At 42.0% G+C, this 17,755-nt stretch overlaps 1 protein-coding gene across 2 annotated transcripts; it reads right to left on the bottom strand.

Annotated features, from left to right (window-relative positions):
- Positions 1-1,130: 1,130 nt before the first annotated feature.
- LOC113033624 (SMAD family member 4-like) lies at positions 1,131-14,197 on the bottom strand. Of its 2 annotated transcripts, none has more exons than XM_026187609.2 (10): positions 13,904-14,197; positions 12,525-12,883; positions 9,691-9,865; positions 8,883-9,140; positions 8,623-8,727; positions 8,477-8,527; positions 7,086-7,269; positions 4,247-4,415; positions 3,986-4,124; positions 1,131-1,708 (listed from the first exon to the last, which is right to left on the bottom strand). In XM_026187609.2, exons 2-10 carry the CDS (start codon positions 12,762-12,764, stop codon positions 1,497-1,499), a joined length of 1,533 nt encoding a protein of 510 aa, XP_026043394.1. In that variant the 5' UTR covers positions 12,765-12,883; positions 13,904-14,197; the 3' UTR covers positions 1,131-1,496. The 2 variants fall into 2 exon arrangements, with proteins under 2 accessions (XP_026043394.1, XP_026043393.1); XM_026187608.2 differs by lacking the exon at positions 13,904-14,197 and adding an exon at positions 13,227-13,389.
- Positions 14,198-17,755: the final 3,558 nt, after the last annotated feature.

Genomic DNA, 17,755 nt, shown 5'->3' with positions numbered 1-17,755 from the left:
TTGTGGGTAAACTACACACAGGTGACCTGGATAAGTGGGCTGCAAGTCATAAGGTATTTAAGTGCAATTAGGTCTAGGCCTTTAAAATCCAATTAAAGAAACCTCAGCTAACAGAGGTTGAGAAACAGCTGCCAGTGACTGGACTTTCATGCTGTCATGATCACACATTTATACCGTTTCTCAGTATTTATCGCTTTGGTTTGCCAAAACAAAGCCTACTCCTTATTCTGCAAGCACATCACAGATAAAAATTAGCAGTCTGCCTCTGCTCTGCTCATCTTATCGTACCCAAAGAATCTCAGCTTTTCTCTTTGTGTTCTCAGCACAAAAGTGAGGAGGTACAGAGCGCGAGTATCATGGCGGCATTATGGAGGGTGTATCTGAAACCGATGGGAGGCGACCATGGTTTAAAAGAAGACTGAATGATCATCTACAAAGGCCTCTTGCCAGAAATGAATCATTTGTGTATGCTTATGTGAATTTTGTTATGTGCAGTGTGTGTCTGGTGTAAAGCATGTTGTAACGCTGGTTTTGAAGTGCTAAGCTAACAAACGTTATTACTTATTTTTCAGTTATTCTTGAGACACCAAACGTCTGCTGGGAAATCTTGACTCTGAGCTTTTGTACGAATGTTACTTTGACACCCATCTAAATGCAACATCTAGCATGACAGAAGGCTCTTCTAGTATGATAAAACACCCCGCCACAAGATCTCCAATCCAGATGTTCTGCTCATTGCACAGAACACTGTATAATAACTGGTGAAACTAGGACATCAGGACACCCATGGGCACAGACTTGCACCTATCACTTGAAGTCCAAACCTGTACTTTGACAACACCACACCAAAAAGCAAACAAACAAAAAACCCCAAGTCCACAGAGATGTTTCAGTTAGGGAGCTGGAAGCAGTCTTCAGGCACGGGGGCATGTTGTTTTCTCCTGCAACATTTGTGGATGGGTGAGAATCGAGCTGGTGTTGAGGGGTTTCCCTCCTCTGAGTGTTGGGGGTGCTGCTGCTTTGCTATTCAGCCTGACAGCTGAATGAACCTGTGCCTTTCTCCAAGTGTAAAGCAGTCTGTAACAGTTTAAATAAAACTTGACACAACACAAACCAGTAATACACAGATGTTTTTGCCTGCGTGTGATTTTAATATCCGTCAGTAGTGGGGTGGTTGTGTTGGTGAACATTCCAGTTTAATGGGGTCTGCAGGTCAACCTTGTGCATGTTTGGTGATTTATACTTTGAAGCTGTGTGACTTTAAGCCATTCCAAATTAAAGCCATCTATCAAAAATGTGGATAAGCATTTTTAATAAACTGCTTCCGCTAATTTAGTGTCACGAGCTAAAGTTAGGGCCACAGTGCACAGAAGGTGCTTTAAACACACCTGGAAGTATTTATTCATGTGGGACAGCTTCAGTTTCACCTTCTCTACCCAAAACAATTCACAGAGGAAGACTTTCCATTGCCACTGTATGCTGCTGTTACAAAGATCTCAGTCGAGAGGCTGTGGGTCTGCTATAGGCATAGTGTGCAGAACCTCGTCCAGTAACTGCAGAGCTCTATGCAGGTGGATCTCAATCCAGCAGGGGGTCTCCTTGATGCTCTGGCGTGGGTAGTCAGGCCCCCAGCCTTTAACAAAGCTCATCCTGAGAATACATAACCTCCGCAGGTCGTCCACACCGATTCCAGCTGCTGCTGACAAACCTGACAGGAGACAGAAAGACACAATTAAAACCACTGTGACAAAAACAAACCAACCCAAAATGCATCCCTCAATCAGGCAATTTTCACAGATGAATTCGGGACAATGTTGGGAACAAGTCTAAAGTATCCATGTCTCTGTACCAGAGCACAGCAAGGGGGATAGTGTGCTTAGTACACAGCCTGCAGGAGGCCAGAAAACCACTAGCTGTAAACTCACTGGACTATCAGAAGCAATATCCCCAAAAACTCTATGAATAAAAGCAACCATAGAGAATTCAGTATCTGAGCTGACTATACAGTGGGGCAAAAAAGTATTTAGTCAGCCACCGATTGTGCAAGTTCCCCCACTTAAAATGATGACAGAGGTCAGTAATTTGCACCAGAGGTACACTTCAACTGTGAGAGACAGAATGTGAAAAAAAAAATCCATGAATCCACATGGTAGGATTTGTAAAGAATTTATTCGTAAATCAGGGTGGAAAATAAGTATTTGGTCAATAACAAAAATACAACTCAATACTTTGTAACATAACCTTTGTTGGCAATAACAGAGGTCAAACGTTTACTATAGGTCTTTACCAGGTTTGCACACACAGTAGCTGGTATTTTGGCCCATTCCTCCATGCAGATCTTCTCGAGAGCAGTGATGTTTTGGGGCTGTCGCCGAGCAACACGGACTTTCAACTCCCGCCACAGATTTTCTATGGGGTTGAGGTCTGGAGACTGGCTAGGCCACTCCAGGACTTTCAAATGCTTCTTACGGAGCCACTCCTTTGTTGCCCGGGCGGTGTGTTTTGGATCATTGTCATGTTGGAAGACCCAGCCTCGTTTCATCTTCAAAGTTCTCACTGATGGAAGGAGGTTTTGGCTCAAAATCTCACGATACATGGCCCCATTCATTCTGTCCTTAACACGGATCAGTCGTCCTGTCCCCTTGGCAGAAAAACAGCCCCATAGCATGATGTTTCCACCCCCATGCTTCACAGTAGGTATGGTGTTCTTGGGATGCAACTCAGTATTCTTCTTCCTCCAAACACGACGAGTTGAGTTTATACCAAAAAGTTCTACTTTGGTTTCATCTGACCACATGACATTCTCCCAATCCTCTGCTGTATCATCCATGTGCTCTCTGGCAAACTTCAGACGGGCCTGGACATGCACTGGCTTCAGCAGCGGAACACGTCTGGCACTGCGGGATTTGATTCCCTGCCGTTGTAGTGTGTTACTGATGGTGACCTTTGTTACTTTGGTCCCAGCTCTCTGGAGGTCATTCACCAGGTCCCCCCGTGTGGTTCTGGGATCTTTGCTCACCGTTCTCATGATCATTTTGACCCCACGGGATGAGATCTTGCGTGGAGCCCCAGATCGTGGGAGATTATCAGTGGTCTTGTATGTCTTCCATTTTCTGATGATTGCTCCCACAGTTGATTTTTTCACACCAAGCTGCTTGCCTATTGTAGATTCACTCTTCCCAGTCTGGTGCAGGTCTACAATACTTTTCCTGGTGTCCTTCGAAAGCTCTTTGGTCTTGGCCATGGCGGCGTTTGGAGTCTGACTGTTTGAGGCTGTGGACAGGTGTCTTTTATACAGATGATGAGTTCAAACAGGTGCCATTCATACAGGTAACGAGTGGGGGACAGAAAAGCTTCTTACAGAAGACGTTACAGGTCTGTGAGAGCCAGAGATTTTCCTTGTTTGAGGTGACCAAATACTTATTTTCCACCCTGATTTACAAATAAATTCTTTACAAATCCTACCATGTGGATTCATGGATTTTTTTTTTTCACATTCTGTCTCTCACAGTTGAAGTGTACCTCTGGTGCAAATTACTGACCTCTGTCATCATTTTAAGTGGGGGAACTTGCACAATCGGTGGCTGACTAAATACTTTTTTGCCCCACTGTATCAAACAGTTGTGTTCTTCTGTTCACCTCCGTCAGGTAATATCCAGGAAAAGTCTTCAGGTGAGCTTACAAGTGATTCTCATCAACTACAAGTGAAGCTATTTATTAAACTTAATAGTAAGGACATTTTTAAATCAAAATATGTTTTTCAGATGATTGTTTTTCTTATACTTAGATGACAGTAAACTCAATATTGTGAGGTTTTGGATGTACAGACACTCAGATTATGTCTATATGAAAAGTAACACATCCAAAGATTTCCAGCTTCAGTTTTGGAGTGGGGTAGTCAAGACTCTACTGAGCAGGAGTCCATAAAATCATTTTGATTTAATTTCTGTTCATAGCATCAGTATTTGCAGTTGCTATATCTTACTAATAGCTGGAGCTATCCCTCCTACTGATCCAGGTCCAGGTATATTTCCAGCCACAGCTGCTGCTTGAGCTGCTGCTGCTGCTTGAGCCGTAGCAGCCTGCTGTTGCATCTGTCTGTGGCACTGACGCAAGTCGAATACCTGGTGGGACAGACGACACTCTGAATACTGTTTTTATTTACATTTCTCAAACCAAAATATATGAAAGCTGACAAGTTTATTACACAGGAAAAATTGCTGTGGACTGAAACCTGTGGCCTCACCTTGATGTAAGCGCTGGGGTAGATTTTGTGAACTGCGTCACCGGGGGCTCGGCCCGCCTCTCTGTCCAGGTAGTAACTCTGAACAAACACAGCATGGTCACTGAGGCATCGCACCCACACATCTCCCTCGCCTTTACACTCCAGCTGGACCCCTTTACCAATGTGTAGTCTGTCAGAAAAGAAGGAAAACATGAGAAAGAGAATGAACTGGAGTGACTTTCTCCAAAACATGGTGTGCACTTCCTATAAATGTCAGCTTTGCACTCAGAAATTACACATAAACAAGGCCTTGATCCATAGATCATTTCAAAGGTAAACACACAATGTGATTGTCATTTTTGATGTGGACACATATTTACACAAAACAAACAGCAATTCCAAAATCTACTTTCATTCAGCCTCAGAGGTAAATGTTTGAAATTATTCCTGTAAAATTCATGTTTATAGGAGACTCCAGCTGCCTCCTCTGATATTCCTCTATTATGCAACTCCTCACTTCTCTAAATCTATAGTTGAGGATGGCATGACCCACAGAACACCCATTGTCACATTTACAGGAAATACGCAAGTTGTCGCTTAAAATGTAGCAAAAAGTGCCAAACGTTATGTTTCAAGTCAAATGACTTCTCATGCCAGTAGAATAAAGGGTCTCTTTAAGTAAACAGGAAGGCATAAACGGAAGTTATAAGAAGAACAGATTCTTCTGAAATTTCTACCTACAGTCATGTGAAAAGACATTATTTTTCTCTTGGCAATCTTACTGCATCCAAATTGAAGTTTGTCATTCTACAGTAAGAAAGACATTAACAAGTAGAAAACATTCAAGAGAGCTGCCAATCTTCCCTGGCCTCAAGGTCAATGCTCAGAGAAACTGCAAAAAAATAAAACAAAACAAAAAACCCCACAAACATATCACTCATCTAAGCATGACGTTCAAAACAGTGTGGCTTGTATGGAAGTGCTGCCAGAAGAAAACATCTCTCTACAAAGAACACGGCAGCACGGATTCGTTTGCAAAGTTTTATATGAAAAAACTGCCAGATTTCTGGAAGATTGTCCTTTAGACTGTGGCTATAATCCACAGCACCACATTTGGCATAAAACAAACAACATATTAGCACAAATACCTCATAACAACTGTCAAGCACGGTGGTGGTCATGTGAGGATTTTGGTGTGTTTTGTAATCACAGGACCTGAGCACCTTGTTCTAAATGAGGCAACCATGAAATCTCCTGTATAGCAACGTATTCTAAAGTCAAAAGTGAGGTTATCAGTAGGACAACTACAGCTTGGCTAAAAGGTCGTCATGCAACAGGACAATGATCCCTAGCACAGCAGCAAATCTACAACAGCATGACTGAGATGTGGATTTGGCCCAGCCAAAGTCCAGACCTCAAGACCAATACTCAAGAAAACCAATACTTAAGAACACCATACTCAAGACCTGCTTTGACAGGACCTTTAGAGATCTACACATAAACAAATGGCCACAAATCACAATAAACCGAATCAAAGGTGTAAAGAAGAGCACGCCAAAATTACACAATGATGTAAGAGACTGATTAAGTCACACAGAAAATGATTACTTTGAGTTATTGCTGGTAAAGGTGGTTTGCTGGTAAACAGTTGACTGGTGTGGTGCATTTGGTTTTTCACGTGGCTGTATGTAACATATGGTACTGTTCAGTTTCAAACATTTAACCAAAACTGATACAACTAATCTGTAAAAAATAGGGATGGGTATCGTTTAGGTTTTATCCGATACCGGTGCCAAATCGGTACTTTTGAAACTGTGCCGGTGCTCAAACAGTGCTCAAAGAATGGAGAACACCAACTTTGTCCAAAAACCTCTCATGTTCAGCTTTTTTTTTTGTAAAAAGATAACAATATTAGCCTTTTCTGCAGCTATGGGGCATATATGGTATCACTCTTGGCTGGAAGCAGTGCTTAAACAATGGAAAAAACACAAACTTTGTCCAAAAACCTCTCATGTTTAACTGTTTTCCACTTTTTCTTTGGTCATTTTAGCCTTTTTGGCCAGGGTGAAGGGAGTATCTGCCATCAAACAAGAAGACAGCCGCATGTAGCTATGATGATGTTTGCTAGTTCACCTTACCTGCATTAATGTAATAACGTGGTTAGCCTACTCAACGTAAATTACACACGAACAACATTAAGCTACTCACGCAGAGAAGAACGGCTGCTGCTGCGTCATCATCCTCATCATTTCTGCTACACTGGCAGGGCTAGGGGCCAGGACTCTATTCTTCGGGTTTTTGGGGGATGTTGCTCTGGGTCCGATAACAGGCAACCCACCCGCAGTAGATGTGCACGGAGTGAGGTCTCGCAGCAAGCTATCAAATACGGCGCATTTCTCGGCTTAAAAAAAAAAAAAAAAAACCTCTATGCGTCGCCAGGTGTTTCATTGGATTTGAGGTGTTACCTCCTTTGACAGTATCACAGTATCAGCTTAAAGCACTTGTTGCAGGCTGCTGAGTTTGCATATTTTGCTGTGAAGTACAGCCATACATTTGACCGCTTCGCCTTGGGCATTTTAATCTGTAGCTCTGCTCTAAAAGAACGTACGTACCTGGACCCGCCTACTATCCTCGGAAACGTAAAATGATTGGCTAGAATCTAAAGTGTATCACAGCTCAGGAAAAAAAAAAGCACCGAAATGTGCGCTGCTTTTCGGTCTGGTTACTACCGTTTATGTCAGAACCGGTGCTATTTTACCCATCCCTAGTAAAAAAACAATACAAAACAAACAAACAAACAAAAACGCAAACCAAGCAAAACACGTTAAAATCTCAGTTCATTATTCTTGTTGGTGCCTACCTTGCTCTCTCGATAGCCTCAGTGCGATGTACATTACTGAGCTGGCCCAAACAGAACCTGTCACCGCCTGAGGGGTCCACATAGCCATCTACAGTCACTATGGGGCACGAGGAAGGCACTTTAAATGTCTCCCCAACCTGAACATCCATCTCAAAGTAGGCAATGGAACACCAGTAGTCAGGAGCTGAAACAGAGGGTAAGAAGATCTCAATAATTTCACATCAATAGAAATAAACCAGTTAATCCTCAAGGCTACATAAACTTTCTTATCTTTGAGTTATATATGTATACCGTAATTGTCGGGCTATAAGCCGCTACTTTTTGCGCAAGCTTTGAACCCTGCGGCTTTTAGTCAGGTGCGGCTTTTCTATGGATTGTCCATGATTTTTGTCATATCGTAAGACGATTTGTTTTGTTTGTTCCGCTGTTGTACGGCACTACGTTGCCTGGCGGAAGGATCGGGGTTCAAGAGTGGTATGTTGGTCACATGTCCGTCCGCCAGGCAACATAGTGCCGTACAAGTAGCGCGAAAAACAAACTTCAAAGTAGCGCTACGCGTTCAGCGGGAGTCGTGGATGATGAGCGGCGATAAACTTGCGAAAAGCAAGTTGTGCTCAACTCTACCGGTGGATTCTGACAGCGTGGAAAAGTGTGAAAACATCCACGATCACCAACGGATTTCGAAGGGCTGGACTGCTGCATGATGAAGAGGAGGACACCGCCACGGCCCTTCAGAGGGTGTTCGACTCCGACACTGACAATGACAATGAGGATTATCTTTGGTTTTGAAAGTGACAACGAAGGAAAGAAGCTGAGAGTGGATGACGAAGCCATCCTGAGCCTGTTCGTTTCCGACACTGGAGAAGAGGACTTTGGTGGTTTTAGTGCGCAGGAAGATGGTGGTGAATGACTGACTTTTCTTCTTGTTAAAGCTGTGTCACTGCACCTGAGCCTAAAAGGTAGTCTGAATCTATTTTTCTGGTGTGCTGTAGGTTACTGTTATGTACTACATGTGCAAATATGTACCCATAACTTGTTTTTCAAAATATTAATAAAAGGGGTGTGTCTCCAAACAGCCATCTCTTTCCTGACAATTCGCTTTGTGCATATTCTCTTACATATGATAAGTCAACATTGAAACACCTGCGGCTTTTAGTCAGGTGCGGCTAATGTATGTACAAAACAGGATTTTCCCCTGATTTTAGCTTGTGCGGCTAATATTCAGGTGCGCTTTGTAGTCCGGGAAATACGGTATATAAATCTATAATGAAAGAAAAACCAAACTACATTTTACATTTATAAAAGTGTGATGCTTTCAAATCAGACTTTCTATTGTATTCACCCCTGAAACAGGGTTTGTGTATTTGGGTGGGTGGGCTGCGTTTCCTCACCTGGATGATTGGATATAGGAGGCTGAAAGGCGAGCTCATTGTGCACTGGCCCTGAGAAAGAGAGAGATGTCAGCAATCACCTGCTCTGCAAAGAAAAGTCTGTGATTTTATAAACAGTTACAGCTGTAGTGTCAGTGTGTACCTACAGTAGTGTGCTGGATGTGGTATAGGAGGGTGATGCTGTAGATGCCCGTTGCTGTGGTGGGGTATGGTGGGAGTGAAGCCGTTCCTGGGCCAGGCGGAGGTGGGATCTGAGGAGAGAACGAAAGTCAGATCTGAAGCTGGACAGACAAAGACAAGGAACTCCAAAAAGTGCAACACACTTTCAAAGACGAGAAGCAGACTGTATGAAACATTCACACTGACAAGCAAGTTTACGAGGTGATGTTTTATGACTGTATCTTACTGCCTGATCCAGCAGCAACAGCAGGAAAGGATGCCGTTGAGGCAGAGGTGGAGGGCTCAGGGGGCGGGAGCAGAGTTGGAGTTGGAAATGATTCCGACGGTGGTGGCCGACTACTGGTTGGGGGATGCTGGATGGTCTGAAGGGAGTGGCTGCCATCAATGGAGGACACACTCTGCTGTCCGTCAAAATCAAACTCATCCTTAACGATCATGGATGAGCTGTGCCCGGCGGAGCTGTTTATGGTCAGTCCTGATAAGTCTGCACACCGAGAGAAAGGACAGGTGGAACAGGTCACTGGCAGCACCAGATGCTCATGGGTATGCAGATGTGTGTAAATATCACAACACTTAAGGCGGCAAAGCAGCTGTCAAACTACAATCTGTGTTACAGACCAGAGTTATTATAGTTTTGTGTTTTTTTTTAATTAAATTTTGATTCTTGTTTTTGATTCAGTTTAGTTTTTATTTTTGAAAATGTTTAGTTTGGGCTTATTTTTGTATTAGTTTCAGTTTTAAAATATTATCATATGTAGGGCATATGTTAGAGACAATATTAGAAAATCAGCACAGGTATTACAATAAACACATAACCTTTTATCCATCAATACCTCATCAGGCAAGTATTACCTTTTTTTTTTTTTTTTTTTTTTTAAACAAAACTACCAAATGAATGAATAAAAGCGAAATGCTTCACAGTAACTTTGTACGTCCACAAATGTGTTTTATTAACTGTTGGTAGCCAAATTTGTAACTCAGATTATAACTGGATCAACTGCAAATCTTAAATGAACCTCACCAACATTACTCACCTATACCAGGAGACACCACCCTCTCATAGTGATAGGGGTTCACGCACACACAGTCACACTTGAGGTCAAAGGCAAACTGGCAGTATTTCACGTGCTTCAGTTCATTCTTATGCAGGTCAGGCCAGCGCCACAGCCGTGCATAGATTACATGAGGGAAGCCTTTACGTCCAGCCACCTGGGAACAATGAGAAACAGAAAACAGAGTTAATTCATTTATATTCTTGCTGCAGAAAAGAACGCCTATTGTCAACTTTTGTGTAGCTCATTGATATTTCTCAAACGGAAACCGATGTTTTAATAGTTTAACTGTATATAATATCTGTAAATACAATACCATTGCATTTATGTGTCACAAATTATTATGAATGCAAACAAAGAAAAAAAAAAAGGAAAACAAAATCATTGACAATTAACAATGTCAAATAAATGAAGGTACCGTAATTGTCGGGCTATAAGCCGCTACTTTTTGCACAAGCTTTGAACCCTGCGGCTTTTCTATGGATTGTCCATGATTTTTGTCATATTGTAAGACGATTTGTTTTGTTTGTTCCGCTGTTGTACGGCACTACGTTGCCTGGCGGAAGGGCATGCGATCAGACACACAGTATCGGGGTTCAAGAGTGGTATGTTGGTCACATGTCCATCCGCCAGGCAACATAGTGCCGTACAAGTAGCGCGAAAAACAAACTTCAAAGTAGCGCTACGCGTTCAGCGGGAGACGTGGATGACGAGCGGCAATAATCTTGCGAAAAGCAAGTTATGCTCAACTCCACCGGTGGAATCTGACAGCGTGGAAAAATGTGAAAACGAAGGAAGGAAAGCTGAGAGTGGATGACGAAGCCACCCTGAGCCTGTTCGTTTCCGACACTGGAGAAGAGGACTTTGGTGGTTTTAGTGCGCAGGAAGAAGAGAAAGATGGTGAATGACTGACTTTTCTTCTTGTTAAAGCCGTGTCGTTGCACCTGAGCCTAAAAGGTAGTCTGAATCTATTTTTCTGGTGTGCTGTAGGTTATTGTTATGTACTACATTTGTTACTCATTTATGAAGCACAGTACATGTTTCGTACTTGTAATTACCGCTACTTGTACATATACCTAAAAAGTTATGCAAATATGTACCCATAACTTGTTTTTCAAAATATTAATAAAAGGGATATGTCTCCAAACAGCCATCTCTTTCCTGACAATTCCCTTTGTGCATATTCTCTTACATATGATAAGACAACATTGAAACACCTGCGGCTTTTAGTCAGGTGTGGCTAATGTATGTACAAAACAGGATTTTCCCCTGATTTTAGCTTGTGCGGCTAATATTCAGGTGCACTTTGTAGTCCGGGAAATACGGTACATACAACCTAAAGTAAGGCATAAAAATTTCCTCTTTTTTTCTTGGAAGTCCTTCTTACATTAGCAGGAGGCAAAAAGAGTTCTGACTGGATGAATTACCATTAGGTTAGGGCTGCCACAAACGATTATTTTGATAGTCGACTAGTCACCGATTATTTATGCGATTAGTCGACTAATCAGATCATCATCCACTGGACGTAAAACTACAGCTTATTGCACCAGCAGCATCTGCTCTTATATAACTATCATTAGCTTACAGCTTTAAGTGTTACAGGTGCTAACTAAAAATAAAGACAAGATGATAGTTTATTCAATTTTAATGAAATTTGCAGATTGTTTCGGTGAAGTTTAATGAACTCCTTTATTTTGTGATCCAGAAAGAATAATAAGAGTAATATTAAAACTAACTAGCTGCCGCCATTGTTGGAAACTAAGCTGGGCCGCGCTATGATTTCTGGGACACAGCTGCTTCTTCTTCTTCGGGGTTTAACGGCAGCTGGCATCCTTGTACATGCAGTGCTGCCATCTTCTGTTTCAGTCCGTTATTACACTCTTAAATCCTGCTACTTATTCCTGCATCTTTTGGGATCTTACAAAGCTTCAAACGACGCGTCGACTATTAAATCAGTCGTCGACGATTTTGATAGTCGACGTAATCGTGACTAGTCGACTAATCGTGGCAGCCCTACATTAGGTATATGTTCACCTGTGTGTCGGCATGTTTAAACGTGCTAGTAAATGAGTGAGTATGTGTGTTTGTAAGCCTTTAAAAGAAAATGTGGCGGGTGCGCTCAAGAAAAGCGAGCATATCAGGATTCTCTGAGGTTTGCCCTGCACTTTGATGTGACGTTTCCTGCTGCAGATAACAGACGTTCTGATGGAGTAGATGTTAGCATACAGTTTAAAAGCCCTCGGGTCAGTGGATCAGCGTTTTATTGGCCCATGTATGTTTTTTACGGGCCTCTGGGGAAAAAGAATATATTCATGCAATTTTCAAACTTACATGATGACAGTGCAAAACCATGACATAGTCTCCACCGTGTTTTACAGATGGCTATAGATTTTCACTGTTGTACCTCTCTCCTGGTCTCATCTGTGTATATCAGTGACAATTTGATCCAAAAATATCAAATTAAGTTTCTTCCCTCTCACCTGTTGCCACTGATTTTCCGCCCTAGTTTCCCTTCCAGTGACACCATTTCTGGCAGATGGCTCATCTTAAGGGCCATTCCTTAGTTTAGTTTTAAGGCCTGCCACATATTTTGTCCTCCTCTTGTCCAGTTTCCTCAAATTTCTTTAAGAACTCACTGCACACCATGCTGAGATCTGCCAAATCTGTTGGATAATAGCTCTTTGCAAATTACCTTTGCGGTGCAGAAATACTATTTTTTTTCTGACAAGCGGTGCTATCTTTGGCAATTTTCATAGATGTGTAAAACCTCATGACCACTGATGTATTAAGCAGAAACAGCCTTTATATTTAAATACCTGCAGCCGTCCATCAAGTGTCCTCTGAATGGTCACACACTTGCTCGGGTGAGCCCCATTGGTGGTGATAGCTGTAATGAGAGAGTCAAGTTCGTCTTTTTTCTCCTTCAGCTTCTTCACCAAGCTCTCGATGGCGCGCTTGGCAAACGTCTCGCTCTCGCCGCCCTGCCTGTGACACATGAGGCTGTGTACAATGCTAAGGCAGGCATCATTGCTGGTAGGAGTGTTGGTGATGGACATCTCGGCTAATGTTTTTCCCACTGCGGCTTTTTGGCACGGTTTCACCTCATTGTCAAGATGTTAGGGCAGAGAGACTGTCACAGTTCAGCAGTGCTTCTTAATGAGACTGGTGACAAGCTCTGGAAGTAAAATGAAAAGCAAAAAAATAAAATCAGTTTAGCTGAAAAGCTGATTCAGCTTTTCAGTAATTTTGAAACCTCTAGAATAGATTATGGTGCTGCACAGCTCAGTAGGTAAATATAAAGACATAAGACAAAACATTTTAACAGCATTTTTTCCTGTTGAGTTACTGCCTTGTTAATTCAAAAGACAGATTAGCTTTCCAGGAAAACAAAACAACAACAACAAACAAACAGGATTTCTGTTTTGAGTCTGGGTGGCTGGCAGCAGGTGTGAACCAGAAACTCTAACCTTATAAAGAAAAAAGAAGTTTTTAGCCGCATAATGACAATGCTAGCTCACCAACAACCAAATGACATGTCGAAGCGGCCTTCCGTATATCCACAGCCGAGTTTAGAAACTCCCGTAGCTTTTTATTCGTGGGTAAAAATTAAGTTTGAGTTGTTGTGTTCGCTAGCTGCTCAGCTAACTAGCGGCGCCAGTCTGGCTGCCGCTTGTTCAGGAGGAAGCTTCAGGAAATTACTCCCAATTGACAGACATAACCGGAAATGCGCGCACAATCTCTTCAAAATTAAAGGTTGGGCACTCAACAATGGTTTGGTCTACAGGCGCATTAAAAGTTGGTCATACAAGCCACAAAGTATTATTTTCTTTTCAACACAAATTCAGAGGGATCAAAATATATATTAGGCGCATAGATTAATCGCCTTTGCCTGTAATTTTATTTTGATGTGCTTTCACGGATATAACTGCTTTAATTAAAGCCAACTCTCTTGTAGTTCTTGCTACCCGATACCAAAATATCAGCTAGCACAGATGACTGTTGATAGCAAACTACGTAGCGTGCAACCGTGAGGTTAGCAGACATGTTTGTTATTGTGGCAAGTTCCGCCGCACACGACATCAAGCAACAACGTGATCACTCACAAGTAGTAAAACACTCTTTGGTGAGTAAGGTCTTTGTAGTTTAAAAACACAAACTCGTTTTTAGTGTTTCAAACCTTCCACTTTACGCTTACCTGGAGTTAGCCGGTGTAGCGGCTAACAGACGAGCCCTGTCCCCAAGTAGCCGTGCCGACAGGGGCCAGCGATGGGTCTGTGCAGGTCCTGCACACCGCCTAGGTTATCCTTATAATTTCCAGCAGGTGTTTTAAGGAAAGACGGGGAAAAGCTCCGACGTCCGTAAACCCCTTCTTTATACTCTATAGAGTGAAGCGGGGATTAAATCAGAGTCAAATCTCAGATTTCGTGGAAACTCACGACTGGTCTGCTCACTCCTCTCTAACCATTTCCTTCAGTGGCGCGTTGCGCATGCGTAAAGAGCGCCAGCTCTCGTTCTCATAACTCATGATTTTAATTTTACTTTTAGCTGTATTAGTACACCTGCTGCTATTACAGATATTGTAACTAATTATTACTGCTGCAACTTCTCACTACATCAAAGACCTCATGATTTCTCTGAATGCATTTACTTTGCCTGCCCGTCTATTACTCTGACCTGCACCTGGCGTGTTTTCTCTCCGTTTTGAAAACTTTAAAGTAATATATTTACATTTCTTTCTGTGTCAGAAGAAGGCCCTACAGATATAGATGTTTTTTCCCCTTTTTCTTTCATATCATCAACTTTCTAATAAGTGGATGACCTGCTCTGTCTCCTGAGCTACAGCTATCCCAAAACCAAACCATTCTACCTTCGATATGGGGTATCTTGAAATTTTGGGGGTATTTCCACTGCACTAGAGTGCTTTAGAGGTGGTTTTCAACAGGTCTCCAGTATTTGCGTGATTCTGGACTGAAAGGTTTCAGATTATTTAGCTTTTGGGCAACAGTTAAGTTTGTGCCTATCTTTAAAACAAATGCTGCAAAACTCAGCTACAGATGAGAAAATACAGTAAAATACTTATATGAGATATAATTTTTATTTTATTATTTTTGTTAGATTGTCCTTGACTGAAATAGAACTTTATAAATCATACATTTCCTCAAGGTATGTTTGTATGCAGGATGGCTCTTTAAATAAGGATCATGTGGAAACATTTGTGCTCAGTCAATATTTGATACTGATACTGTCTAGTAAGAATATGTCAGTTTACACATTTCTGCTTTCTGCTGCGCTCTTTAGGGGTTGCCATAGTGGATCGTTTGCCTTCATTTCACCCCATCTCTGCCATCCTATTCTGTCCTCTGCATGTCCTCGTTCACTACATCCATGAATCTTCTTTGTGGGCTTCCTCTTCTCCTGCCTGGAAGCCCAGTATATCCACAATTCCTTCTCTCCACATATCCAAACCATCTCAGGCTTGCCCCCTTAACTTTGTTTCCAAATCGCTCAGCCTGAGCTGTCTCTCTCATATACTCATTTCTAATCCTGTTCACTCTAGTCACTCCCAGCGACAATTTCAGCACCTTCAACTCAGCCATCTCCAGCTCCACCTCCTGTCTCCAAAAAAAAAAACATAATAACAAGCCTTATTACCATCTTGTGACCCTTCCCTTGCTGCTATTCTCCTGTCACAAATCACCCCTGACACTGATCTCCACCCACTCTGCCTTGCCTCCCGAACACACCTTTCCCCTTCCTTTACCTTAGGTGAGTATTAGGACCACCACAGTGTTGGCCAACAACACTGGAGAGATGGAGACTGGTCCAGTATGGAAATCTCAGTTTTTTTGCTGGATGCCCTTCCACACTGTTGACGACTACTTTCCTTTTTTCACTCACAAGAAATAATAATAATAAAAAAAAAAAAAAAACGAGACGAAAATTTTCTGGAGAGACGAGAGCCAATCAGAATTAATTAAGTTGTGTAGAGAGGCGGAACAAGTTTGGAAGTGATCCAAACAGAAGTAGTCTCTTGCTACAGCAAGGTTAGATGTGCATAATTTGATCTGCTGCTTACAAACAGGGTGCAGAAGCTCCCATGCACCCTGTTTCTCAGGAAAATGCGGCAAAATGTCAACGTCCGGGAGGAAGAGAAGAGCGGATGGGGACCAGGTAAATCTAAGAGACTGAAACCAGCAATAAAAGATTTACAAATACACACACCCATATGTTAGAAAGAAAGTTACCTGAGGGTCTAACATTTACAATGAGGCAAGAGGTCACTGTAATTACATATTTACATACAATCTAACACATACCTTACAATCTCTGTGTCATAGTGTTATATATCTTTAGTCAGTATAAACATTGTTAACACAGGGTTGCAGTTACTGCAAACACGATTCTCAGCAGAAGGAAATGTTTCGTATTGATCTTCCAGCGTTTAGTGAAACATGAAGGTTTTATTTTAGCTGCTCCTCCACAGCTGCTTATTTTATTTACACATTATTTTCCCCTCTGCGCTTAACGAGGTGCTAATTACAGACGTGAAAACATCTGCTGCGGTGTTTATTTGGGATGAAGAGTAGACGCTGTTTATCTTTGATGGCACGCTCATTTTACCCTCTTCACGTTAATGAGAGCATGTTTTGCACACACGCACGCACACACACCAAAGTTTAAATGCCCCACTGGTTACCCATTTGTCCCAATTACAGATGTGACTATTACCCACTGACAGGCACACGATGATGATTAATTATCAGCTTTGGTAGCTAATGTAGTTGGCATGCCCCCATAATATGACTTTAATTGTCTATCATCTTTCTCTTTGTTTCCCTTTCTTATCACCCCCTCACTGAGCTCATTGTCCTCTGATCTTTATTCCTAGCAAATAACCTTGACTGAAGAAATTGCGAGGACAATTATTTTTTAATTCTCAGTGCCTCCCTTTTCTCTGTTCTTGTCAGTTGCACTTTATTCCAATTTCTCACTCTTAAGTGATACTTCTTTTTCTTCCCCTCCCACTGTCCATGAGCAACATGATAATTAAAAATCGTGACCTCGTTATTTTAGTTTCAGTCACAATTCATGAATAGAGGGAGCACCAGAGCTGAAAGGGAAATGAAAAACTGATCTAGAAATATACACACTCACACACGGCCTGACTTGGCTGTATGTTGTTTAAGTCCCATCACTTACCAGCAGAGTGCAGTAACCACCAGCCTATAAACCACCAGCTCTGCTCTGTGTCCACCTCCCGACGAAATTTATGATGAATTTTGTTGGTTCATTTGCTGTGACAAATATGTGTAATGCAAGCTCTAAAAATAAAATCTCTTTGGGTTCCACAGAACTTGAATAAAGGCTAAAGAAGTGCAATCAAATACACATATCCTCATAAACCAACAACAATGCTTCATTGCATTTATAGTAAACTTATGTACTATAAGTTTACTATGCGTTATGTAAAATGTATTTTAATTTACGTTCAAATGGCATAACAAAAAGTGTTTTGTGAATATTTTAAGCATTAAACCAGCACACATCACGGATGCCACTTAACGAATTCATGCCACAAGCTCACAAATAGCTCAGATGCACTGAAAGGCAGCAAGGTCTGCACCATTACACCGGAGACAGAGCATTTCAGAGGTGAATATTATCATTCTAGTGCCTTAGATATTTGTGGCTACATACATTCTAACTGGAAATCCCTTTTAACCCTGTAACGTTACCTTCCATGCAATGTGATGTGCACCTCCAGAGAAAGGTAACTACATGTCAGATGTATTTAAGCCTGCAATGTCTGAATGGAAGAGGGGTTTCTGGTTGCATTGTAAGGTACGACACAGATTTTTAAATTAGGCTTTGGTGTGTGGGCTTTACGCTGTGCACCCATGGTCAAAGCTGTAAATAAAACAGAAAAGCAAGACAGGTGATGTGATTATCTCTCTGCCGAGAGGAAAGAATAAAGGGACGAGGTCATTCACCTCGTCACTGCTTGTTCACTTGACTTTGACCATCAGTCCATTAGCAGCAGTTCTCC

Source organism: Astatotilapia calliptera, chromosome 12 (genome assembly GCF_964374335.1).
Source record: "Astatotilapia calliptera chromosome 12, fAstCal68.1, whole genome shotgun sequence".
NCBI lineage: Eukaryota > Metazoa > Chordata > Actinopteri > Cichliformes > Cichlidae > Astatotilapia > Astatotilapia calliptera.
The sequence above is the reverse complement of the archived record's forward strand: the minus strand, read 5'-3'. Positions and strand labels throughout refer to the sequence as shown.